Consider the following 24,359-nt stretch of genomic DNA (forward strand, 5'->3'; position numbering starts at 1 on the left):
CCCTGCCGGGGGTCCTGCCAACCCTAGGTCCTTTCTCGTTGGAGGTCCCGCCGTCCGCTCCCCTGCCGGGGACCCTGCCAACCCTAGGTCCGGTCTCGTTGGAGGTCCCGCCGTCTGCTCCCCTGCCGGGGTTCCTGCCAACTCCTGGTCCACTTCCGTGGGGGATCCTGCCGAAGCCTGTCCGACCGGCTCCGGTTTCTGTCCGGCCGACACCGGGTCCTGCCCGGTCTCCGGAGCTGTCCCATTGCGCTTTCCTGCCCGGCCTCCGGATCCGGTCCGGTCGACACCGGTTCCTGCCCGGCATCCGGAGCTGTCCGGTCTTCGCCCTCGAGCCCGGCCCTCTGAGAGCCGGAGTCTTCACCCTCAATCCCGGCCCCCTGAGAGCCACGGCCTTCACCCTCGATCCCGGGCCCCTGAGAGTCACGGCCTTCGCCCTCGAGCCCGGCCCTCTGACTTTCCCGGCCGTGGTGGCCTTCGCCCCTCCATAACCCACACCTTGGACTCTGTCTTGCCCCCGGGCCGTCCGCCCGAGTCCCCCTTCTCGGCTTCTACCTTGCCCCCGGGCCATCCGCCCGAGATCCCTTCCGGGTACTAACTAAAGTTAGTAGTAATATTTTGTTTTGATATTATTGTTTTTTATTAACTACTAGACCACTGGGTCATGTTACGACCATATTTTTTTTGTTGCTATGGGTTTTTTCCATCGCTTTTGTGTTACAAATATCAAAACAATAACAAAATAATATTCGTCGTAAACTAAACCGGAAACAGCAGTATATTTTATTTTGTTAACACTGTAAACTTGACAGCCTTTTAACCTATGCTTTTAACCCAAACCACCTACTGGTTAAAGCACGTTATTACACGTTTAGAGTAATTGCAATGCAGGAAGATTGTGTTGCTTTTTAATGACTGTTTAAAATGCCTTTTTCTTAATGTCTTTAATTTTTGCACTTTTGAATGTGTTATATTTTATGAAAACATTTAAATATTAAGAGTACATACAAAATAGTGTGAAAGTAGAAGGTCAATTATATAAATATAGAATGGAAAATATCAAGAAGATACTCAAATGATATCTAGAGTAAAACAGTTTAGTGCCTGATAGGAGGATGTGCTAACTAATAAGGCTTTATTTAAAGAAATGTGCAGAATACGACAGTGTAATGGTGGAAGTATACACACATTGATAGATGTCTTGTAATGCACTGTTGAGGAACCTGTGACCCAAGTTTTTCATTCATTGTATAACTACACTGTTGTGTATATGATATGTCAATAAACCTTAGAAAATCTTGAAAGGGATGTACAAAATAGCAATTATATACAGTCTTTAATGAACTATTAGAGAATAACGAGTAATGAATATGCTTTAAACGGATCTGCAGATAAATATGTAGTCTTCTCAAGCACCAACTATCAAATATCTCTCCTGATCAGCCTGTCCTCCTACAATAAACGACCATATAGGTCGATTGTTCAGCAGCTAAATACGACCCAGAGACACGTTTTAAAGTGTAGCCCCTCTAGTGGTCGTGTAAGAAACAACATGCTCCTGTCGATTGCAAACGCTCCGGAGGGTCGTTTATTCACAAATAACCCTCTCTGGAAAATCCTAAATTGTGGAATAGTTTGGCCATTAAAATGCTTTTTTATTGGATTTCTAGCGAGAAGTGTATATTGTACTTTTATAATCCACGTCCAGTGGATGTGTAGGATCTACAGTTTGATAGATATACGAAGATGATTTACTGTATATGCAACTTCCATGTAAAGTTAGCGTGGGTGAAAACAGTATTTCCGGTCTCGAAGTTTTCATAATAAAACCGGAAGTATTCCCCACACTGTCAAATGATTACACAGTGATATCTCCATTACTCATCCACTAAAAAACATCAGTTTATCCTTGTTAATTACACAATATTGATTGGTTTAAATTGTGTACAATGCTTTTGTGTTTTTAACCTTCGATTCGGAGAAACAAATTGTTTTTTCGGAGTTTAGACACTACAGAGTTTCCGAAGACACTACACTACCCAGAATCCCCAGCTATCGTTTGGGACTACAACATCCGCCTTGCTTTACAAACCCCGTGATTAGCCCTCAAGCTCTGTGATTGGATATTGGAGTGGCAGTGCGACAAGGTTACGCTGAGCGTCAAAGCTCTTTGAAATGGAATGGAACCACGCCAGACTATCCAAAACTGGACTTGGACGGGTCCAGCCCGGCCCTCCCCCCCAGAATTACATTTGCTGGCTATTGTGTGTTTCGCAACATGTTCTATGGCACGTCTCTACTGGGAAATGTAGTTTTAAAAGACGTTTTCGTATTTCCCACAATTAGAAGTTGCCAGTATTAAACTGTATACATCCCTGGAGGTTTAGGGGACACGAAACACATTGGTGTTATCAAATTTAAAACATATAATTAATACATGGGTGAAAATTGCTTGTGTCCATAATGGGCAGCATTAATACCACATGACAGCTGGTCTTATGTCTGTGACCCCTCCTGTTGTTAATTGATAAGCCTGAAACATGCACTTGTCAAGGTTCAGATGCACATTTAGCAAATATGGCAGTAGCCATCGATCATCTTAAGATAAGATACTTTATTGATCCCAAGTTGGGAAATGTTTTTGTTACAGCAGCATGTACTACTTTGTTCTACTCCACTACAATTCAGAGGTTAACCTGGTATTTTTACTCTACTACATTTATTTTTGTTACTTTGCAGATTCTGATTAATTATGTGAAATATAAACAACCCTTAAATCAGACTTTAGTTACACCTGAGTAAAATTCAGCCTTATCAGTTTGTCTGTTTTGCACATCCTCCTGTTAATATCTTTGGACGTCCTGCACTAAACTGTTTTATTGTAGAGATCACTACAGTATCTTCTAGATATTTTCCATTCTATATTTCTATCATTGACCCCTATTTTGTATGTAGGCTACTCTTAATATTTAAATGTTTTCATCAATAACTAAATAAATATAACTTATTCAACAACTACATTCAATAACGTGCTTTAACCACTAGGAGGTGCGGTTTAGACCAGTGGTCTAGTTAATAAAACATATCGTACATAATATGACTATTCACTTTATTGTGAGTTTAAAACAGAACGGTAAAGGAAAATACAGTTTCAGTCTCTCGATGTGAAGCTTATGCATTGTACCATGAACCTGTATAGACCTGTAACAGTCAACTGCATGAGGAGTTGGAAAGGTAGTTCAGAAAATCAGTAATATCTTTAAAAACTACAAAAAAGTCCCTTTCTATCAGCTGTGCACCGTTATGGTGTAAATACAGACAGATCTACTAATTGGATCAAATATAAAAGTCAGCCGAATTAGTGTTGATACTGCAAGGAGACGTATTGTGTGAAAAGAAATGGAAGATGTTGTTTAATTGTTGATATATTTATGGTCCACGTCACGTATTCAGTTTTGGCGGCATCTCTTCCAGTTTGTCAAAAGGTCTTCTGATCAGGGCTCTATAAATACATATCTAGGGCAGGTATGTAATATTTAATGCAGCCGAACCGTGTATTGCAATGCCGTTATGTGATGACTTTCAAAGAGAAAATCAAGAACACTCGGAATAAAGTATTATTATTATTTTTTTTAATGTTTTCCGATTTCATATCACATACACACCATATCCCGACGTGCATTGCGGCGTGATTTTAGCCTATCAAAACCTCTGAAAAAAGAAATGTGTCTCTCAGAATCGAAAGAGAAAAACCTATGGGAAAAACACAAAAGCATTGTACACAATTTAAACCAATTAATGTCATATAATTAACGAGGATAAACTGATGTTTTTTTAGTGGATGAGTAGTGCAGATATCACTGTTAAATCATTTGATCATTGGTTTTATTATGAAAACGGCGAGACCGGAAATACTGTTTTCAACCCGTAACTTTACATGGAAGCTTGCCGCATATACACGTTCTCCTGACGAAATCTCAAATCATCTTCGTAATATCTATCAAACTATAGATCCTACATATCGACTGGACGTGGATTCTAAAAGTACAATATATACTTCTCGCTAGAAATCTAATCATAAAGCGTTTTAATGGCCAAACTATCCTACAATTTAGGATTTTACAGAGAGGGTTATTTGTGAATAAACAACCCTCTGTAACGTTTGCATTCAACGGGAGCACTCGAGGCCGACAATTTTCAAACGTAATTATAGGTCGTATTAAGCGCTTGAACAAACGACATATTTGGTCGTAATAAGGGCTTAAACAATCGACCCATTTGGTCGTATGAGTTGGAGGACTTGTTGCTCCTGATTGTTGGCACTTGACAATCACCTTCACTGAATTTCATTCAGGTGTAACTAAAGTCTGATTTAAGGGTTGTTTATATTTCACATCATTAATCCAAATCTGTAAAGTAACTAAAATAAATGTAGTGGAGTAAAAATACCAGGTTAACCTTAAAGAAAGCCCTCAGGATTATAAAAGACCCCATCACCCCAGCCACAAACTGTTCTGTCTGCTGCAGTCTGGCAGGCGGTACCGCAGCATCCGGACTAAAACCACCAGACACAGAGACAGCTTCATCCCACAGGCTATACGATTATTAAACACCTGAATTTAGAAATAACATTCATCTGGCTGCTACTTAGAAATTATTTATCTAATATATCATATTCCAATCACTTGTATATAGACTCTTATTGCACTATTTCACTATTTTTTCTGTGTATCTGTTTTATTGCGTAGCACTGTTGGAGGAGCCTGTGACCTAAGGGGGGGAGGGGGGTAGGACACGTTCGATTCCTGTTTTGAATAGTGTGCCGTAGATGGGTTTCATTCCATTTCAAAGTCCTTTTGGACGCTCTGTGTAAACGTCGCGCATCCAATCACAGAGGTTGAGGACTGATCAGGGGGTTTGTCAAGCTAAGCACATGGTGTAGTCCCAAACGATAGCTGAGGATTCTGGGTAATGTAGTGTCTTCTGCCGTCCAAAAACTCCGAAAAAATATTTGTTTCTCCGAATCGAAGGGGGAAAATACAAAAGCATTGTACACAATTCAAACCAATCAATGTTGTGTAATTAACAAGGACAATCTGGTGTTTTTTAGTCGATGAGTAGTGCAGATATCACTGTAAAATCAATCGACAGTAAGGAGAATAGGCTACTTACTTCCGGGTGTAAAATTCTCCGTTATCCAATGGGAATGGACGCTCGTAATACAATACAGGGGACATGATCATTATCTTTTAAATAACGTTAACTAAAGGGAACAATCTATTTGACACAGCTGAAGCTCTGGCCTTCCTTAAAAACTAACTAATTTAATAAAAATCACAGTTGCATTACACACAATGCACTGTTTTTTGAGAACACAAATTCGTAACTAATGTAATTTTTACATTCTGACGAAAAATAAAAATAATTATGAATACAAAAAAAATAAAAGAAGCCTCCCGTGAGTTACTACAAGCTATAAAGTAGATTTAAAAACGTTGTATAGAATAAAAGCTCACTGCGGGACGTTGTAGAAATGCGTGTGTGTGCACCACGACAAAGGAGCCTCATTCACTTTACATTGGGGTTGTTTGCGTGGTGCCGACACGTAAATGTAACAAAGTTCGTGACTCCACCACGCATTGTGGTGTAAAGGAGTCGTGGTGGAGTCACGCATTCTGGTGAGATCAGGTTGCGATTGAAAGACACATGTCTCTGCTGTATTTTACAGTAAAAGAAATACGTTCCTTTTGCCATGATTCATTAATGTAGTGAAGACACCAACATAAAGCCTGTATGAATAATAGGGCATGCAGTAGGTCAGACATACGATATATTTTTAAAATCGTGCACAGAATGGTGTTCTCACAGATTGAATATTTAACATCGATGCATGTTTGAATGGAAGTTTGAATTTTGAATAGAATACAAAAGAGAGCTACAGTAACCAATACAAATTATTAATTTATATAGCCGTTAGTTACAACTTTTCAATTTCATAAACATTTTCTGGTTTGGTACCAAAAAGCTCATCATTATTTTGAGTGGTAGAGATGCTTTGACAACCAGTTCGGGGACCAGGAGAGCAGGGCTTCTTTATTTTCACCATGAGAGAGTCATGTTTGCTCTCAACTTTATGCTGCAGACTTAACACGTGTTTGATGTTCAGCTGAAAGTTTACCACTTCTTTGGCCTCACTCACACACACAAATGCACTTACTTAAACATGAATACAAACAGAGATCAACAGACAGGCGTGCAACTGAAAAATGAACATACACTGAGTTTTGTACACACACTTGCGCAGTGGGGTTGAGTTTTTCATCCTACGCTCAAGTATCCAAATTCCAGTAGGGTTTACAGTAAGGGATGTTATGACACATGGGATCATTGGGTAAGCAGTGCGTGGGAGGAGCGGGGGCAGAAATACTATCGCTAACCCCCCGGTCAATTGGCTGCGTCACTACCCTAAACTCCACTCGTCAGCCCCTGACTCAAGCTGCTGATGGGCTGCAACACAGCTAAAAACAAGGCCTGAACAGGCCCCCTTCCGCTCGCTTATCTACTGTGTGTGAGTGTTTACGTTGTCACTTCTGGACCGGGCGTGTTTGATTATATCGTAACATCCAGCAGGTGGTAAACACACACACACACACACACACACACACACACACACACACACACACACACACACACACACACACACACACACACACACACACACACACACACACACACACACACACACACACACACACACACACACACACACACACACACAGGCTGTAAATGTATGGACATCCTCTGAAGTGATTACACACAACATGTGCAGCATGAATCACAAAGCTATTAGATGAACATGAAGGAGGCCGACTGGTTTATCGTTTACTCGTTGAAAAACACAACCCCGTGGTTTCGTGTCAGGGCAAGATCGTGTTGTGTTGCCATGACAACCTGTCAATCAGGATGCTCCACATGCCACAGCACTTCCAGCTGCTTTGCTATACACACACCATGCAGCAAACAACCACACAAACAGTTTAACATCACTGATGAATGTTTGGAAGTCGATTCTTCCTGCTACAGGACTTGAAACATCCCTTCGCACTCAGCGAGACACAAAACAGACACAATGATAAGACCTCACGTTTGTTTTGCTTTCTTTTTCCTTTTAAAACCCCCTGTTTGTTTGTTAGATTCCTTTGTTGGGGGTGAAGTGAGACCGAAATATGTATAACACACTGAGATACTGACACATTTCTCACACTCCTGACTCCTCCAGTGCATAGAAAAAGACTAATCAGAGAAATAAAATAATGACTTGTTTTTACCAGAAGGTTCAGCTTTTGTTCCTGTTTTTTAATCAACAGTCATTGTTCCTTTTAACTAACTTAACCTGAGCATAACAGATCAGAAGTTGTTTTGGAAGGAATTGGCTACAGTCACGTAGTCATTGGTCCATAAATTGTACTTGCCCTTAAACATTTCCAAGTGTTCCCAAAGTATTTTTGAGCTCAATGGCCTCAAGCTACGCACCAGGAGGTTCTCATTCCCAGATGCCATATCTAAGTTAAAGTGATTTAAAACCAAGGACTTGTTTTTGTACAATCTTTTAACAACCAGGAGTTTCCCCCGGAAGAAAAGATCTGTAGTTCTGCATTCAAATTAATCTATGCCTTTTATGACTATCCAAAGGGCTGAATCAGGCAGATACTAGCTTAGTTCTTATTTCCACCCTTAGGTCTTTGACGTTTACAGTATGATAGTAGCTCAGTCTGCAGGAACTCGGCTGATACATTAGCTACCCACTACTGTGATTAAAGGGAAATAGTGTGGGCACGTGTGACCATTTTAAATTGTATTTGATTCCAACTCTCCATTTGCATACATGATGTTTGAAGACTGTTGCAAGTGTTTTCTGTTTAAAGTTTTGAGCAATTTATGCTCTTCAGGCTTTGCTCAAGGGAATAACCCACATTGCGTGAGAAAGTTTAAATAGTGATGACTGTAAACCCTTTTGCAAACCAAACATTATAAATCAAAAATACTGTTAACACAAATGTCTCTATCCAGTTTGAAATGTCACAATGTGCTGTTCCTCTCATACACTCACACACTCAGGCACTTACACTGATGTCCACTGCTCCTAGTAGACTCCTGGTACTAGGATGGGTTAAATGCAGAGGCCACATTTTGCTGTGTGCTCTGCATGTGTGACCATTAAAGAGGGTTTCATCCCTCCCATTCTATTCTATTCTATTTTATTCTATGTGACGGGCGGCCTTAATTAACCGGGGTTAAGAGCAGGAAATCAACAGGTATGATTTATTACATGAATGATGAGCCAACCGCAGCCATGATTAAGGTAACTGATTGCACCTGTGCTTTTTCTACTGCTTAGTGTCAAACAGTTTGAAAAAGGCTAGTTGGCCTACTTAACTGGAAATGTGTTTTGGTGCTGTAACGGTCAATCATAAACTCTACTGACTGTTGGACTCTTAACCATCTGATGTTGTTTGGTCAAGCTTTGCTTAAACTTTTAAAATTTAAAGTGGAGTAGAGACCATAAACGTTCATTTGTGAGGTGTGTGGTAATGTGTGTTTTGTCAAGCAAGTAAATGTCCAACAGCTGGTGTTTTAGTTTTTTTTTATGACATTTTACGTCAAACTTGATTACATCAACTTGGGCCCTTAGAAAAGTTGATTTCACTACAAAAACACCTCTCATATTTTGTACACTCAATTGTTGAAATGCGTTCTCAAAGGACTTTTCTTAAATCTCTTCCAAAAAACACATTTTTATATACTTGCATTTTTGTACCATGTCACTTTTATCTTGTTCACTGTATTGTAGATAACTATGTATTACATTCCCCCCCCTATTTTGGTAACGCTTTGGTTATTTTTTTTGTGAAAAACTCAATAACATTGCTTTGAATTGTGCCATTAACCTAAATGATATTAACCAAATGATTAATTAAAGTTGAATTATTCAAAATAAACACATTTTCCCAAACATCTCTGACCTTGAACTCAACCTTTACTACAGTAGCACTGACCACCAGAAGCAGTAGTCTGTTTATCTACATGTGTCCGTACAGTATCTGCTATCTACACACACACACACACACACACACACACACACACACACACACACACACACCACACACACACACACACACACACACACACACACACACACACACACACACACACACACACACACACACACACACACACACACACTCTACCTTCATGCTGTCTAGTTTTTCTGTTAGCAGACATTTTCACAACACCAGCAGGAGGCTTCTCCAACAACAAACTGACATTGACCCCGGTGTTGCTCCAAACTTACATCAGCCCCTCTGTTTTTTACCGTTATGTAACTACATAACCAAGTGTGATGGCCTCTCGGTTTGCGGTATGCAGTGTGTGTGTGTGTGTGTGTGTGTGTGTGTGTGTGTGTGTGTGTGTGTGTGTGTGTGTGTGTGTGTGTGTGTGTGATAACAAGCATAGAAAGATGGATTTTTACTCTAGGAGACACATCCCCCGCTGGCTTTATTTTTGTAATCATAATACGTCAATATCATCGCAGTGCAAACACTTAGTATAAAATATCATCTTTAACCAAATGTACATTCACATAAATACATAAATACATCTTCAACAAAATAACTTGACAAATATCGGGTCATTCATAGTATATCTCTGAAAAGGCTCTACAATGTACAATAATAACAAGTAATACCTACATATAACAATTGAAACCCGTATCATACAGTATGAAAATATCCAATTTACAGGAAAAATATTGTACACAACTCCTTTCCATCAACTGTTTAAAGCAAGTGTATAAAAATCCTCATTTTTAATCTCTTTCAAAACTCAAAATAAGCGTTTAAGCTACTATATAGTAAATCTATTTAAAATATGATAAATAGTACAACAACATCATTTCAGTTCAGGTTACGGTGTTGAATAAATCCCCCCAAAAATCAACTCTTTCTATCATTTGAGTTACAAAACTGCTCAAGAACAGCTGTAAAAATACAGGCATTCAACAGAAGGAAATCGACAATATCCGTAGCCACACATTCAGTTGTGCTACAGCTCAACACCAAAAAACTTTGATATGTTTATGAAAATAGGTTGGCACATTTGAAAACCAGCTACCTGTTGACTACAGCAGGGGCGGGGAGGAGGAGGAGGAGGAGGAGGAGGGACCCCCGTCCTGATGTCAAACCGCCCTGAAAAAGTCCTTCCGCACACTAAGCTCCTGAAGAAGACACGGGTCAAAAAAAGCACCTTACATTCAAGAGGACGGCTACCGTTAGCGCATGCATGAGGACTACATTAAACAGAGTCACTGTGTCCGCTGCTCGGCCTGTAGAATGTTCCATCAAAGCATGCATGTAAGAGCCACAGGCTGGCAGGCAGTGCATGCTAGAACAGATTAAAGGATAGTTAATGGCTATGGTAAGCCGTACTGTGAGTTGCATGCTATTCCATAAAATAAATCATCTGGATTTGTATGAGGAGGCCAGACACGGAGGTTTGGGTGTCTCCCCTTAAACAGCAGTTTTCTTCTCTCGACCAAAGCAGCTTTTTAGTTCATAAAAAATACTATAACAGGATTTTTTAAACAATAGAAAATATTTCTTAATACCAAGCACGCAGAAAAAATGTTTTTCTTTTTTTAAATAGAATCCCTTGAGGAGATACACACTGGTGTGGCTAGCTATGCACACTCTATTGGCTACATACACTATTAGGTCAAACTAGGATCCAGCTGGCTACATGCAAGGGGCTGAGAGAGGAGACGAACCGCTTTTATTGCTACACTTTGACGAGGAAGAATCTGGAAGTCAAGCATCACAGGGAAACAGACAGCAAACGGGACTGAGGTGCAGCAGTGGCATCATGCACTTAGAGACCATGGGCGGCTCGGCTCAGGGAATCAAGAGTTTACCTCATGTGCCGTCCGAGGGTTCAGGTGGGGGGGAACAAACGTCCAGGAAATGATTGAAGGCAATGCCCTGTCGTATTTTGGCGAGTTTAACCTTCAACTGCCATTTACAATTATACATTTGGCTTCATCCACTTTAAAAACATATATCTCTTGGACTACAATGCCCCTGTAATTAAGTCATCAGAGTTGGTTTCCAATAAATCAATCGAAAAGGCAACGAAAAGATAGCAACGAAAAGATGGCAAGAAAATCTTTGTGAGGAGTGCTCGCTAAGGCAACAGCACTGATTTGGTTTGATACTGAGAGAAAAGGGTCAGCTAAAGTTGTTAAATGAATTTGAATGTCGTTGCGAGAGGCTTGCGTGCTACACTAACAGTTGTGCAATTGTTTTTATTTTGATGCTTATTTAGATTGTTAAAGTTGTGGAAACAGTTCTGGGAGTCGACTCAGAAATCGTGGAGACACCCTTGGCCTTTGATTGGTCACAAAGCAACGTGGCAAAAAGCTTCCTGGATCCTGTTCACGACACTCCACGGCGTGAGACAACAAACAGGGCTTGAGTGAGTGAGAGAGAGTCTGATTGAGACTCCAGTCCTAAACGCAATCCAGGCCTCCCATTGGACGGTCAGAGTATGAGTTGCCTGCCACAGACAGTAGAAGAAGAGTCGAGGTCAGCTGGTGTTATTCCTCTTTTTAATAAACTCTCCATTCTATCTCGTCATTTTCCCCACCTCCACTCTTTTTTTCTGTATTTCCACTATCACCATGGAGACAGCATCCATCACAGCGTTGCCGTGGGGACAGCGGGCAGGTACCTTGTGATGCTGGTGGAGGTGGTTGGTTTGGCCATGCCGGGGCTCGGGTTCCTGGTGGTGGCGTAGGTGGTGATGGTGGGGGCGGGGCTTAGCCTGGTGCACACGCTGCCCGGGTTGAGCGCGCCAGAGCGGCGCTCAGCATTGGTTTGAGATGGCTTGCTGCCATGCCTGCGACCCTCCAGAAAGTATGTGAGCATCTGACCTTTGCCCTTAACACTGACCTGGCCCCGGCAGACAAAGTCATAGTGGTCCGTGATGATACGATGGACGTCTTCTGTCACCTGGAGAGGGAACATTGAAAAAGCAAAGAAGATCTCAAATACGCTGCAATGCTTTCACCGAAAAGCACCCCAAAGGACTGGATATTTAAGAATAAAAAAACGTTATTTATGACTAAAAGATAGGGAGATTGATACCATTTGTGTCTGCTTACTTAATGTGTACATCTAGGAGTGGTTAGCTTATCTTAGCTTAGCATAAAGACTGGAAACGTGTAAACAGCTAGCCCGGCTATTTCCAAAGTGTCATCGTTAACCTGCACAACCAGTTAGGCGTTGGTACTATTTCTCAATAAATAACAGTGTATCTACCCACTCAGCACTTCTGTGGTGTACCAGACTGTGGTACAGGGTGCCATATATGGTGTGAGACATTGATACCAAACATGGTTACTTCCCCTTAAATAACCAGACTTCAGAAAGCTACAGAGAGTGCTTTGGACAATAAATTGTTGCTTTTAAAAACTAAACTGACATTTTCCTACAGACACAAATTGTTTTTTCTGTCCTTCGGTTTTTAATCCCGTCCTTTTTGAACAGGTCTGTCTTGAGCCTTTTTGATGGTAATATTAATTGATATTAGAAGACCACAGTGTACCTGTATCTTTCCTTGTACTCCAGTGCTGTCCATCCTGCTGGCTACGTTCACTGTGTTTCCCCAGATGTCATACTGAGGTCTTCTGGCTCCAATTACTCCTGCCACCACTGGACCCACATTGATACCTGGACAAAAAACGAGGGGGGTGAAAAACACATCTTAAAGTGTTTAATAAATGAATGCACAGGTTTAGGCTGATTTTTATTTGTTTATATATTGAATATAATGGAAGTCAACACTGATTTTAGGGTGAGATCAGATGAGACACAAGCGCTGGTCTCCTGGGTGAAAGTCACATGTTTCACCCACTCATCCATCCAAACTAAATGCATTAACATTGTCTGAGAATGCAATTTAAAGGGGATCAGGCTGTTGAATGCTAAGTAACAAATATGTGTACAGTTTAACATCTGTGACAAAGTGGTCGCTGCACATCCCGAAAAATTATCCAGTGTGAGACAGATTTCTTTTTTTCTTGTTGTTATTGTTTTTATCGAAGCAAGCATCTATACTCAAAACAACTTGAGTAATGCAAAAATAAATTACATCACAGATGTCCATGCAAAATCAATGTTGTTGCTTCATCTTTACAGTCACAGTTCTACAGGTTTTAGATATTGGAAAGCAACATGGCACATGCTGAATTGAAACTAGGCCAATCTTTGTTTTTGTGCACTTCCTCGAAATCCAGCATTACGCAAATGACCAAATCTTGCATTTCTGCAATGGGGGTTTAGCCAAGCACACACATTGAGCCCCGCAGTTTTCAGACAGGATGGCACTGTGTACACCAGACTACGCTGGGATTAAACAAGCGCTCCTGCCGCAGGCTCCCCACAGGATACCCAACACAATGGAACCCACAACTTCAGGTCTCGATGTGACGAGCTTCCTGCAGGGTTCGCTCTTTCTGTGATGCATTTCCCTTTACTTACTGGCACTGAGCGTCAGTGGTGCCCAGTGCAATAGGTCACCAGCTCTAGCTGTGTGTTTGTGCATGCGTGTGTATTTTCGCTCACCCACTCTCAGGACAAAGTCGTTGTAAGACTGGTAGTTGATGGCATCCAGGACGTCAAACATTTCGATGGCGAAATCTGAAACTGTGCATAAATGTGAAGTGATGGACTTCTTCACCTGTGAATCAGAAAAACACAGACATATCAGAAAAAGACACATTGATGCACATACAGGCATGCTAACAGCCAATGTAGGAAGTGATATTACCCTTCAGAGGTGTTTCCTTTATGTTATTATACACATTACAATCTAGGGCGCACCTGTTGTTTTCTTTCTAAAGTGAAACCACCTTTGTGACTGACTGTTAAGTTTGCAAAAGTTTCAGAAAGGGCCCTTTTGTTTGTCAGCTTTGCAGGATTTAAAGCATTTTTCCGAATGCAAAATGCACGAAAAATATGGTGATGCCACAGAGGCCGGTAATCCCTCACGGAGGATTTGTGGGGTGAAACGTGATAGCATTGTAAATATCAAGACACGGGAAATAGCTACCTGCATATACTAGGCCTCTCAAAGTGGCCGTGTGCACTTGATTTTTTTTTTCAATGCGCTGATTCCCTGCAAACACACAGAAAAGTTTACACAGAATCTTAATATAGTTACGAAAGGTGTACCATGGAGGCAGTTGTAGGAACCAGCCCTACTGCAGCCATGTATGTGCTGCCAATAGTCTTGATTTTCTCGATATCCCTGTAGCACTCCTTGTCCATCAGCTGAAAGGTGGGAAACAAATAGGAAAACAGGGGGAAGCATTACCACTATTTTCAAATTGGAATAAAGTGTTAGTTCTTATATATCATAGGTTGTCTTGGTAAAATGTAATATGTTGGCGTGTTTGAGCAAATGAATGCTTCAAGATGCTGATTATAGATTCAAGCAGGCCAAAAGTCATCTGTAAGTAATTCCTTAATTTGGAGGACTTTCCCACCAGCAACCATAGCTTATTATGGTATGCTGCGTTGATAAACACAGTATGTTTCTGACCGTCGTGGCCACAATGTCATCTTTAAAAATGATGTTATTGAGGTCATATTGCACCAGAGCTTTACATCAGATTCTCAAAAGGTCAACATGGGGTAAAGATATACATAAAAACTGATTTACGATACATCATCAAGAATGTTCTCACCTCGTCAAAGTCAGCGATGATCTCATTGAGAAGCCGAAGGCACTCGACGCCCATGTTGTTGCCGTCTAGCTCGATGTAGAAGTCATTAAAGTTGGCGATAGAGGCGAACAGCACTCCGACCTGAGCGTAGGACTGGTAGTACAGATCCTGGAGGGGAAAAACAATTATTCAAAACTGCATTCATTAACTGGTTTTAGTTTTCGTCCCAATAAGTTCTGAGATATCTTCCTTTGAGATGTCTGCCTATACGAAGGAACGAATTGTAAAAAAAAAAGTGTCCGTAACCTCGAACATTTAAATTTTTTTTTTAAAAAAAATTCTCCTGAGGAAATAGTCACACACAAAACTCAAAGTGTTCTGTGGACTATCCAGACTAACAGAGAAATATACTATACTTTTTGTATGCCATTTTCAAGTGCTGTCACACACAATTGTATTCAATAAAATTGTACACGGGTCAGCCCTTTAACTGAACTCATATTGTACACATTAATCCTGGTAAAAACCTCAGATTTACATTCAACGTACTGGTAACAAGGTGCAATTCATATGGTCTTTACTATGGTAATTGTAATGAAAACTTCTGGAGCATGGAGTCGAAACACAATGAGACACGGAAGAGCTCAAACTTGATTGATGACAACAATTGAAGATTTATAAGAAGAACGACTTTTGCTGCAGACACAAAGTGACACAGCGCTTGACGTAAAGATTTCTCACCCAGTCCCATGTCTTTATCTCTATCAGCTGATGCCAACGGGAAGGAATAAGGAGACAAAACACTGAGAGCAAAGCAGCAAGGTTGCAAGCCTGTTATCAGCGAGAAAACTGATAAACTGGGTCAAAGTTATGGACCTTGAAAATATTTCATCAACAGTTATTCATCTTTAGTCAATAATTATGTATTTTTCATGTGTTTTGTCTCAGATTTATACTTGTGTTAAACTTGAGCATTGGATTCAGACAATGATTTTCTCACCATATATTCTACATCCAAGTTCTTACTGTGATTTTGTATTACTTGCACATAATGCATACTTTTAATGAATTAAGATGTATTTGGATGCTTGAATAGAGTTCCCGTGGGATAACCAGTAGTTAGAAAATAACATAAAAGACAGATGCATTGCAGCTGACTGTTAAGACAATTCAAAAGAACTTCATTTTCACATTGTCTGTGAGAGCAAATTCAGCAAATCAGGTGCCGAGTTATTAATGAATGTCAAATAAAAGAACCAAAGAGAACTGGGACCCATTTGGTTCCATTTAAGTCCAGCAACAGACGAAAGGCACTGTAGTTCCCATGCAACAAAAATAAATATTCTTTTATTACGTTGGAGCGGTGGAACTTTGTATTCCTGGCAGCGCTGCGTTATGAATACAGTGTATGGTGAACTTTAGCCCAGAGGAAAGAGAGGAAGCCTTTCTATACACTGTAGCTGCGAGCGCTCACCAATGTGCCGGAAACGAACTTCCTGACTTCCTGCTCCCAGTGTTTACTAGTCTCAGCCTCAGATGATCCCTGCACCGTCTGATGCACAGCCCTCTGATTGTTGAGGGATAAGGACCACCTAATGTATCTTTCTGTTATTCACATGACAGGACCTAAACTAACAATGCATGTAACCTTATAACCTGCACTGTGTGTGCGGCCGTAGCCTATGAGTGATGCATCCATGCATGCACATAGTGCTGCAGTGTCGTCCAGAAAGCTATTTAAAACTAAAAAGGGCCAAATTCGAATGAGAAAATAAATATCTGTTATGATGGATTCATGTCATAGACTTGATTTCAACTCATCAAAATGTTCATTGATGATAATAGAAAGCCAAAACAAAGCAATGCAAATATTCATCTTAAAATATATCTCCTGTAGCTCTGCAAGAACTCTGTCAAGTAACACCGGATGATGTCACTGTGTTGATATCGTGGACACTTCAGCCCAGGATTCTTGCAGGTGTAAACTTTGCATCATTAAAACCCCCCTTGCGGTCAATGTTCTTGTAATTCTTGAGCTCATTATGCTACCATAGCTCTGAGTTGTTTTTTTAAGTTGTTCAATTAGGGCTTGCAAATTAAAGCTGTTTTCTAATATTAGGTGTCTTGTATTTAATGAATGCTTTGTACCATACAAACAATTATCCCCTCGTGAATGCAACCATGTATGATAGATATTCACAAAGTAATATATATTTGGCAATGCTAAGCTGATTTTAGAATGAATGTAAAATCAAAGTTTGCCACATTTTTGCCTCAAGGATTTTGAAAAATATATATAAATGTAATGCATATTTGAGCTTTTAACAGGATAATTTGGGTCTGCTTTGTTGCCCTTGGTTATCATTTAAAAAGGGACCCTGACAGGATGTACATTCATACGTTTTAGGTACTAAATATTGACATTGCCAACCAAAAATGTCCATACGATCAGTTGTGTTGCCTGGAGAATCTGTACACAGCGTTAGAGTTTACAAACTGAGCTTGTACTCTTGAGGGGCTTTGAATGTCCTGAAAGGATGTATGTTTTCATCACTGAGAAAGGGAAGAGGGGGGCGAGGAAGGAACAGAGATCAGTGGAGGGGATGTGCATCACTCAGTGGACACAGACACACAGCTGTCAGCTCTCACACTCTAACACATGTTCAGGTCAGGCAGCGCCCCTGTCCTCAACAGCTGGAATATTCTCCCATTGAAACACTTGTGGGGCTTATGTCTTTTCAATATGGGAAGTTCAAACAGAAAAGCCTGTAACTGTAATTTGGTTGAAAACAATGACAGATTTGAAAACATCAGCTGGCAGTGTAAACTGGCTTTAGCACCAGCAGGCCAGCGGCAATGAGAATGACTGTGTGCATAACTTCATCACCCAAGAGATCCACCCCAAGATCATTTTTAGCTCCGCTGCTGACAGGAGTGTAAGGAAAAACACATCTCATTACACTTAGGGTGTAATATCACCAAAGTGCTTACAAATAACAAAGTCTAAATCGAATATTTTGTATTGATCACACTTATGTATTTCATGCCGTTAGCAGGAGATGTCTTTATAATTCAGTGGTACTGCGGGTACTGATATAAGTACAAAAAAGTGTATCAGGCGGCGTATAATACTCATATCATATCTAGTTGGTTTTCGTACTCCAAAATGCACATACTTGAATTCTAGTATTTCTGATGTATGTATTTAAAATATAACAATATGTTCTATAATATAGAATATACAATGTAAAGATATTGTTCCGTCATCATTATTGAATGTTTGAATACGTTCATATTAGCGGTTCCTTCTTAATGAATTAATATACAATACAGTATGTTGTAGCTCCTTAACAGTGCATTCATATTTTTGGTTTTATTCATATATTTCCATCGGTTTATTGCTGTGAAAGCACAGGCCCTGACTTACATACAGTTAGAAGAAGTAGTCTGAATGATTTATTGTGGAGTTAAAACAATGGTTATACTGTAGGCAACCTAAATCATCGTTGGGGGCAGGATCTCCAGATTTGTCATAGGATGAATTTAATAGGTCACAAGATGTGAACCAGAATTAAATAATATTATTTTGATTCTATTTTTCGACTTTTTCCTAGTATTTTTCTTGTGTGCTCCTGTGCACTTGAACCTCTCCAGGCTTCAGGCAGGAGGGGTGATTCATCTTTCAGTGAACTGTTTGCAACAGGACATTAATTACTTACGTATTGAAGGGTGACAAGCAAAATCAGGTCAGGAGTTAATGATCTTAAAGTCATAATAAAAAGTATCTTTCAATGAAGTTTTGCCATTTGCTTTAACCTAAATGTCTGGGGGGGGTTTTTACCTGAACATCATGTTAACAAAAAAGCAACTTCCTTGTTTATCAGGAAACACCAGGAGGTTTTTGCTGGAATCAGACGTGTTAACCCTGTTCAGAGTCAGACTAATGCTCCTTCATGGTGGACGAGTCGTGGCATGTCTGTGATGCTCACCATGTTCCTGGGGTTCGACATGAGGAAGTGCTGAGCCACATGAGCCGGCAGCAGGTTGAACAGGATCCTCTTGTTGTCCAGCTTCACCTTCTCCATGTCCCCCCTCTCCTCCTCCGCCTGGACGCCATCAAACAATTGACACGTGGACAAAAGAGAGATGAGTTGTTATAGAAGCATAAAGGATGTAGTTCCAAAGTGAAACTGATGCTCTATTGTCTAGATACAATGAACCTTTAATGTGGCTCAAAGCTCAGAGGAAGATGTAATTGCCTTTCCTTATCACTAGAGGGAGATAATGATTTGCAAACAAGACAACATTCACTGTCATTCTTAAAATAGAAACATACACCCTGTCAAGATCCACAAAAGACTGCAATTCAAACACACACTGAATTCATTGTGTATTATATATAGCTTTTTCTAAATACAACAAACTCTTTTCCAGTGCAGTTCAGTGAGAATATTTCAACCTGTTTCGATCACAAATCATCCTTTTTGTGTTTTTTGTTGTTAATTGTTTAAATAGAGATGGGTATATATCCAATTAAAAACAAACACATGAATACATTCCGCAAGAGATATGAACTAACAGAAAGTCGCATATTTTGACTTAATCAGTTATTCAATAATATATGATCTTACCCAGCGAGGAACATCGGTATAACATTTATAATGATCTACATACCAACTGTATGATCATGCCTACACCAAGGTCTAAATGAACGCTCTAATGGCAAGTTAACCAACATATTTTTCCAGTCCATGTTTCAACGGTCTATAACATACTATAATAAGATTAATAACAATAATAATAACAAGAGAGCTTAATATATACTGGATTCTTATGTAGCTAGCAATATTGGTATTTAAGAGACATTTTATATTAAATTAAATTATATATTGCTGCAGTTAAATTAAGAAGAAGAATACTTGATTTAGAAAATACTTGAAACCAGTTAATTTGCCTTGGAAACCAGCTAAAATATTCGAATTGGCAACAAATATAAATAACTTTTTGTATATGTATATTTGAACACTTTACTTTACATTCCATGAGCCATATATCAATATTGACAAACCACAAGCAATTCTACTTCAGATATCTAACCCTGCAAAAGAGGATTATATTTGTCCGTAAACACAATTTGAGGTTGAGTGTCTTGCTCAACGAAACATTGAGCTGTAGCAGCAGAGCTAAGGATAAACAAACTAACGCTAAATAACCGGCCAATCTGAGCCAGAAAAACCTTGTTGGCAGTTCTTCATAAGGAATAACCCCTCATAGATGTATCAAACATAACTTGATGAGAAGACTTATTTTGCAGTGCACAAGAGCCCAGTGTGTGCACAGACAAAGCTGTATGCAAGTATGAGCTGTAACAGGTGTGCTCCCTGTGCAAACTGATGTACCTGAGTAGCCCAGAGATAGTCGAGCCGCAGCTTCAGGTCCAGCTGTCTTGAATGAAGAGCTAGAGCACCAAAAAACAGCAAGGCAGCCAACACAGGATCGTACCCCCGTGTGTGGAGAAAACCTCCTCTGAAACACACACACATAAAATGAGTTTTCTGTTTCTTAGGGAAATAAAAAAAGAAATTAAGAACAAATACAAAATTGGACAATTGGAAAAAAACTCTACACATGCAGTTCGTGTCTAACCCCACAGCTTGGCGATAGCCGCTGGTCTCCATGATGACGGTGTAGGTGACAGAGAGCAGGAGGAGCAGGATAATCTTGGGGAGCGAGGACACCCGGAGGTAAGGGACAAGAGTGAGGGTGCCGGCCACACAGGACAGCAGGCCGTAGGACATGTTGGAGCAGGCTCTGTCCGCCTCAGTGCTGTTGGTGTCCGCGAGGACCTCCTCCACTGTGAGGCTGAAGTTTGACACCACTCTGTTCCAAGGAACACAGACCACCTGGAGGAAGGGAAAGAAAAAAGGTGGTGGGTTATTGGTGTCACAAACCATATGTCACTTTTGGGTTGAGTTTCAAAATGGTATATAACTGATTTTGCAATAAACAAAGAAAGCTACAATTGTAAAATGTATAAAGAAGTTTGAAGGTAGAGTTAGTCTGCAATATCACAAGGCTGTTAAATTAGCGATTGGAGTTTAAAAAAATTAAATAAACCCTTTTCTGCTGCACTATTACAATCATTACTAAAACTCATGGAAGTCAATATTAGCTTCAACAAGATAATTTAAACCAAAATAGTGTCTAATTGTACCTGAACATGTTAGCATTGTCATTGTTTCTTGCTATATTATGGTCCCCATTAGCACTGGTTGCAACACAGTCTCACGGCATTTCGTGTTATAGTCACGAAATTAATCTATTGATTCGTGTTCACCAACACAATTTCGCCATTTATTTCGTGTCACACAGAACGATTTTAAAAGCAATGTAAATAATAACAAATTAGAGAACGATTTTAGAAGCAATGTATTTCTATTGGTAGTAGGCTATGTTTCGTGCCTGCACCAAATAATAACAAACTAGAAGGAAAAAAAGATCACAAAAAATACAGATTTCAGTATTCTGAGGCTCTGAGCCCCATTTATTTTCCTCGCGGACGGCAAAAAAACTCCGACATTATACAATTTAAAATAAAAGGGATAGGGTTAGGCTTAGGGTAAGATATTGAGTAAGAAAATGTTTTTATGAACCACACAACTTCTGGTCTTCCAAGACCCGACCGGACAAAAAGACGTGGTGCAGGCACGAAACATACTACCAAAAGAAATACATTGCTTTTAAAATCGTGTGTGACACAATTTTTTTTTGTTGTGACTATAACACGAAATGCCGTGAGACGGGGGCACACAAGCAAAGCAATCAAGTATTGTGAGCATGGTAGCATGCTAACGTTAGCAACTAGCTTTAAAGCACTGCTGTGTCATCAATTTTGCAAAACAATCTTTTTAAGACATCTATTCAGGCTCTTCATTAATAAAAAACAATAATTCAATACAAGCCAATATTAAAGAATTATCAAAGACTAGCAGGGGCTATCTCTTCGCTACACCCCTGCTGCTGCTGCTACACCTTCTCTTTATATGTCATTTTACACTAAGAGTAGTCACACACCCACACACAGTTGAGCCTGACAGAGTTCACGGGTTGATGCTGACATCAACCAATTTGCGTTTAAAATATTTTAATTAGTATTTTCAATTTGAACAATAAATGTTTTATTCTTCTGAGACTCTGCGGCAGCATCTGCTCGGCTGTGACTCTGTCAAATCATCACAGCAGAGACTTCAAATTAAAATTAAATCATGACACTGTTTCTACACAAATGCTTTGTTCTGCATAATGCAGTTGGAAGTTTAAGAAATTGTCAGAAATAAATACATATTTGTTATTACATTTACATGCACACTAATGGTTTTGATTATGGGGGTATGACGTTGATAAGAAACATAAAGAAACCTGTTTTTTCATGTCGCACTATACATCATCTTATAGATATTTGTTCATCTACAATGGAGAAGTCTTGTCTCTGATTAAAGGTCCCATGACATGGCCATTTCTAATGATCATAATTCCATTGTTGAGGTCTGCTAGAATAGATTTATATTGTTGAATATTTTGGAACATTGTAAATCTATCCAAAATCTATGGGCATAAATATGTCTCATAATTATTTGTGTGTAAATATGTGATTTGTAAATGTAAAACACCATCCACAAATGCATTTAAAAGATTTGCAAACTCACAAATAAATGTGCAAGTGTAAAACGGATCTGCAAATACGCTAAATATTTTCACAAATAAAAAAAAGATCTGTGAATATCTCTTTAACATTTACAACTTTCGATCAGGCATTTGTGAATCCATTTTGTATTTGTCGACCAAAAATGCGCTTGCGGATCTCAAATCTCTGCTCGTGGATCTCACATTTCTGCTTGTGGATCGTCTTTTTACACACACGGAATTTTGAGACATATTTTCCGCCGGTCTCGGCTAAAATCTACTCGTGTCACTCGGTTATTTTCGGAAACCACGTGATGGCCTGCTGATGACGACATTTCCGCATGATGATGATGAAGTAAGAGCATGATTGTTTGTTTAAAGGAGACCTATCATGCTATATTTAAATGATATAGTGTATGACCATACCTATATAAGGTATATTTATACATTTTATTTTTCAAAATACAAAACAGATCATTTTTTAGACATGCCTCGTTTCGCTCATTTTCGCTCTATTCCAAGCCCGTCTTTGAAAATTTTGAGCAGCAGCTGACCACGCCCCCCTGCAGAAGAGCAGGCATGAGCCGGCGAGAGTCACGTTACCATGCTTGCTGTGATTACGAGTGTCGAATAAACATGTCATCTCAGAGCAATGCATGTGTTCAAGCATATTATCAATTTGATCCAGAAACTGACCCTGAAGCAGCGGAGGTTTAGGTGGAGGTGCAAACATCTCGGTTGCAGCAGGACGTTTCTGAATGGTTAGCTGACAAGCTGTTGTCCCTATTTATTTTACTCTGTTACGATGCTTGCTCCTTATTCCGTTCATATTTTGGCTAATTAGCAAGAATGCAATGTGTACAGTTTGTAAAAAACAGCGATATATATATATATATATATTTATAAAGGGAGACATTCATATTTTCAGCATATACAATGGCCTCATTGCGTTTATTAATAGTTTACAGTCCTTTTCTTCCAACATCGTGCAACAACCGTTGAAAAGTTGAATAACTTACGGTGATAAAAAGTATAACTCCAACAACACCTCAGTTGTCAGTTGTGTGTAGTTTCATGTGTTTTTAAAAGCTCAGTTATTGACTTCTTTGTGCAAATTGCGCCACGATGCCTTCTGAACGGAGAATGTGTGCTGCATGGAGATACCACAGGTAACATTTTTGATAGCTTTACTAAGTTGTCTGTTTAGAGAATACATTTTTCACATGTCATTCAATATATGTTTATCACAATGTGTCAAGACGGATGCAGTAACTTGAGGACTCTGTAACCTGTATGGTGGACCATCCTGGATTGGAGCCTGTGTGCCTAAATATGTTCTCCCTGCAGAATGCGTTGAATATTTACAGAGCTGAACATGGTGGACTACAGTTGAGGCAAATAGAGCAGTGAGTGGTTTGTTTGTTTTGACTGAAATTGTAAAACGAATGCTAATATTGTTCATGGAAATAAATACTGGTGTATATGGCTTTATGCAATCTTTCATTCTGTCATTGTACATGTACTATTATATTATATACTACACAGCAATGGCATAACACACCCATGTGTACGACAAAAAAGTCCACACACAACCTTATGCTTTTGAAATCAGAATATTCTTTACCCATCCAAACATGAATAATCACGACACATTTTGATATCAACTCGGAACTTTATTGTCAAAATCAACGGTTAAAAAAACCCATAAAAAAAACCTAAATGTAGCCTACTTGTATTTTGTATAAATGACACTAAATATTTTTACAGAAGCTTTGTGAGCTGGTGCTGGGGCTTCCTTGGACGCAGGATCAGAGTGGTGATTCCCGCCTGCATTGTCCTCAGGGAGTTTCCTGATCCGTGAAATGTCGATGTTGGGTTCAGACAGCAGCCAAATTGAACC

The 24,359-nt window shown here is 39.7% G+C and overlaps 1 protein-coding gene across 1 annotated transcript in view; it reads right to left on the minus strand.

Annotated features, from left to right (window-relative positions):
- Positions 1–9,547: 9,547 nt before the first annotated feature.
- Positions 9,548–24,359, minus strand: part of LOC117444953 (adenylate cyclase type 1-like) — a 69,428-nt gene continuing 54,616 nt past the window's right edge. The window contains 8 exon segments of the mRNA XM_034080338.1: positions 9,548–12,059; positions 12,655–12,779; positions 13,674–13,788; positions 14,283–14,381; positions 14,798–14,944; positions 18,766–18,882; positions 20,176–20,302; positions 20,423–20,679. Of these exon segments, the coding sequence (XP_033936229.1) occupies positions 11,745–12,059; positions 12,655–12,779; positions 13,674–13,788; positions 14,283–14,381; positions 14,798–14,944; positions 18,766–18,882; positions 20,176–20,302; positions 20,423–20,679 (1,302 nt within the window). The 3' untranslated portion in view covers positions 9,548–11,744.

The sequence above is a fragment of the Pseudochaenichthys georgianus genome, chromosome 4, assembly GCF_902827115.2.
Source record: "Pseudochaenichthys georgianus chromosome 4, fPseGeo1.2, whole genome shotgun sequence".
In the NCBI taxonomy this organism is placed as follows: Eukaryota; Metazoa; Chordata; class Actinopteri; order Perciformes; family Channichthyidae; genus Pseudochaenichthys; species Pseudochaenichthys georgianus.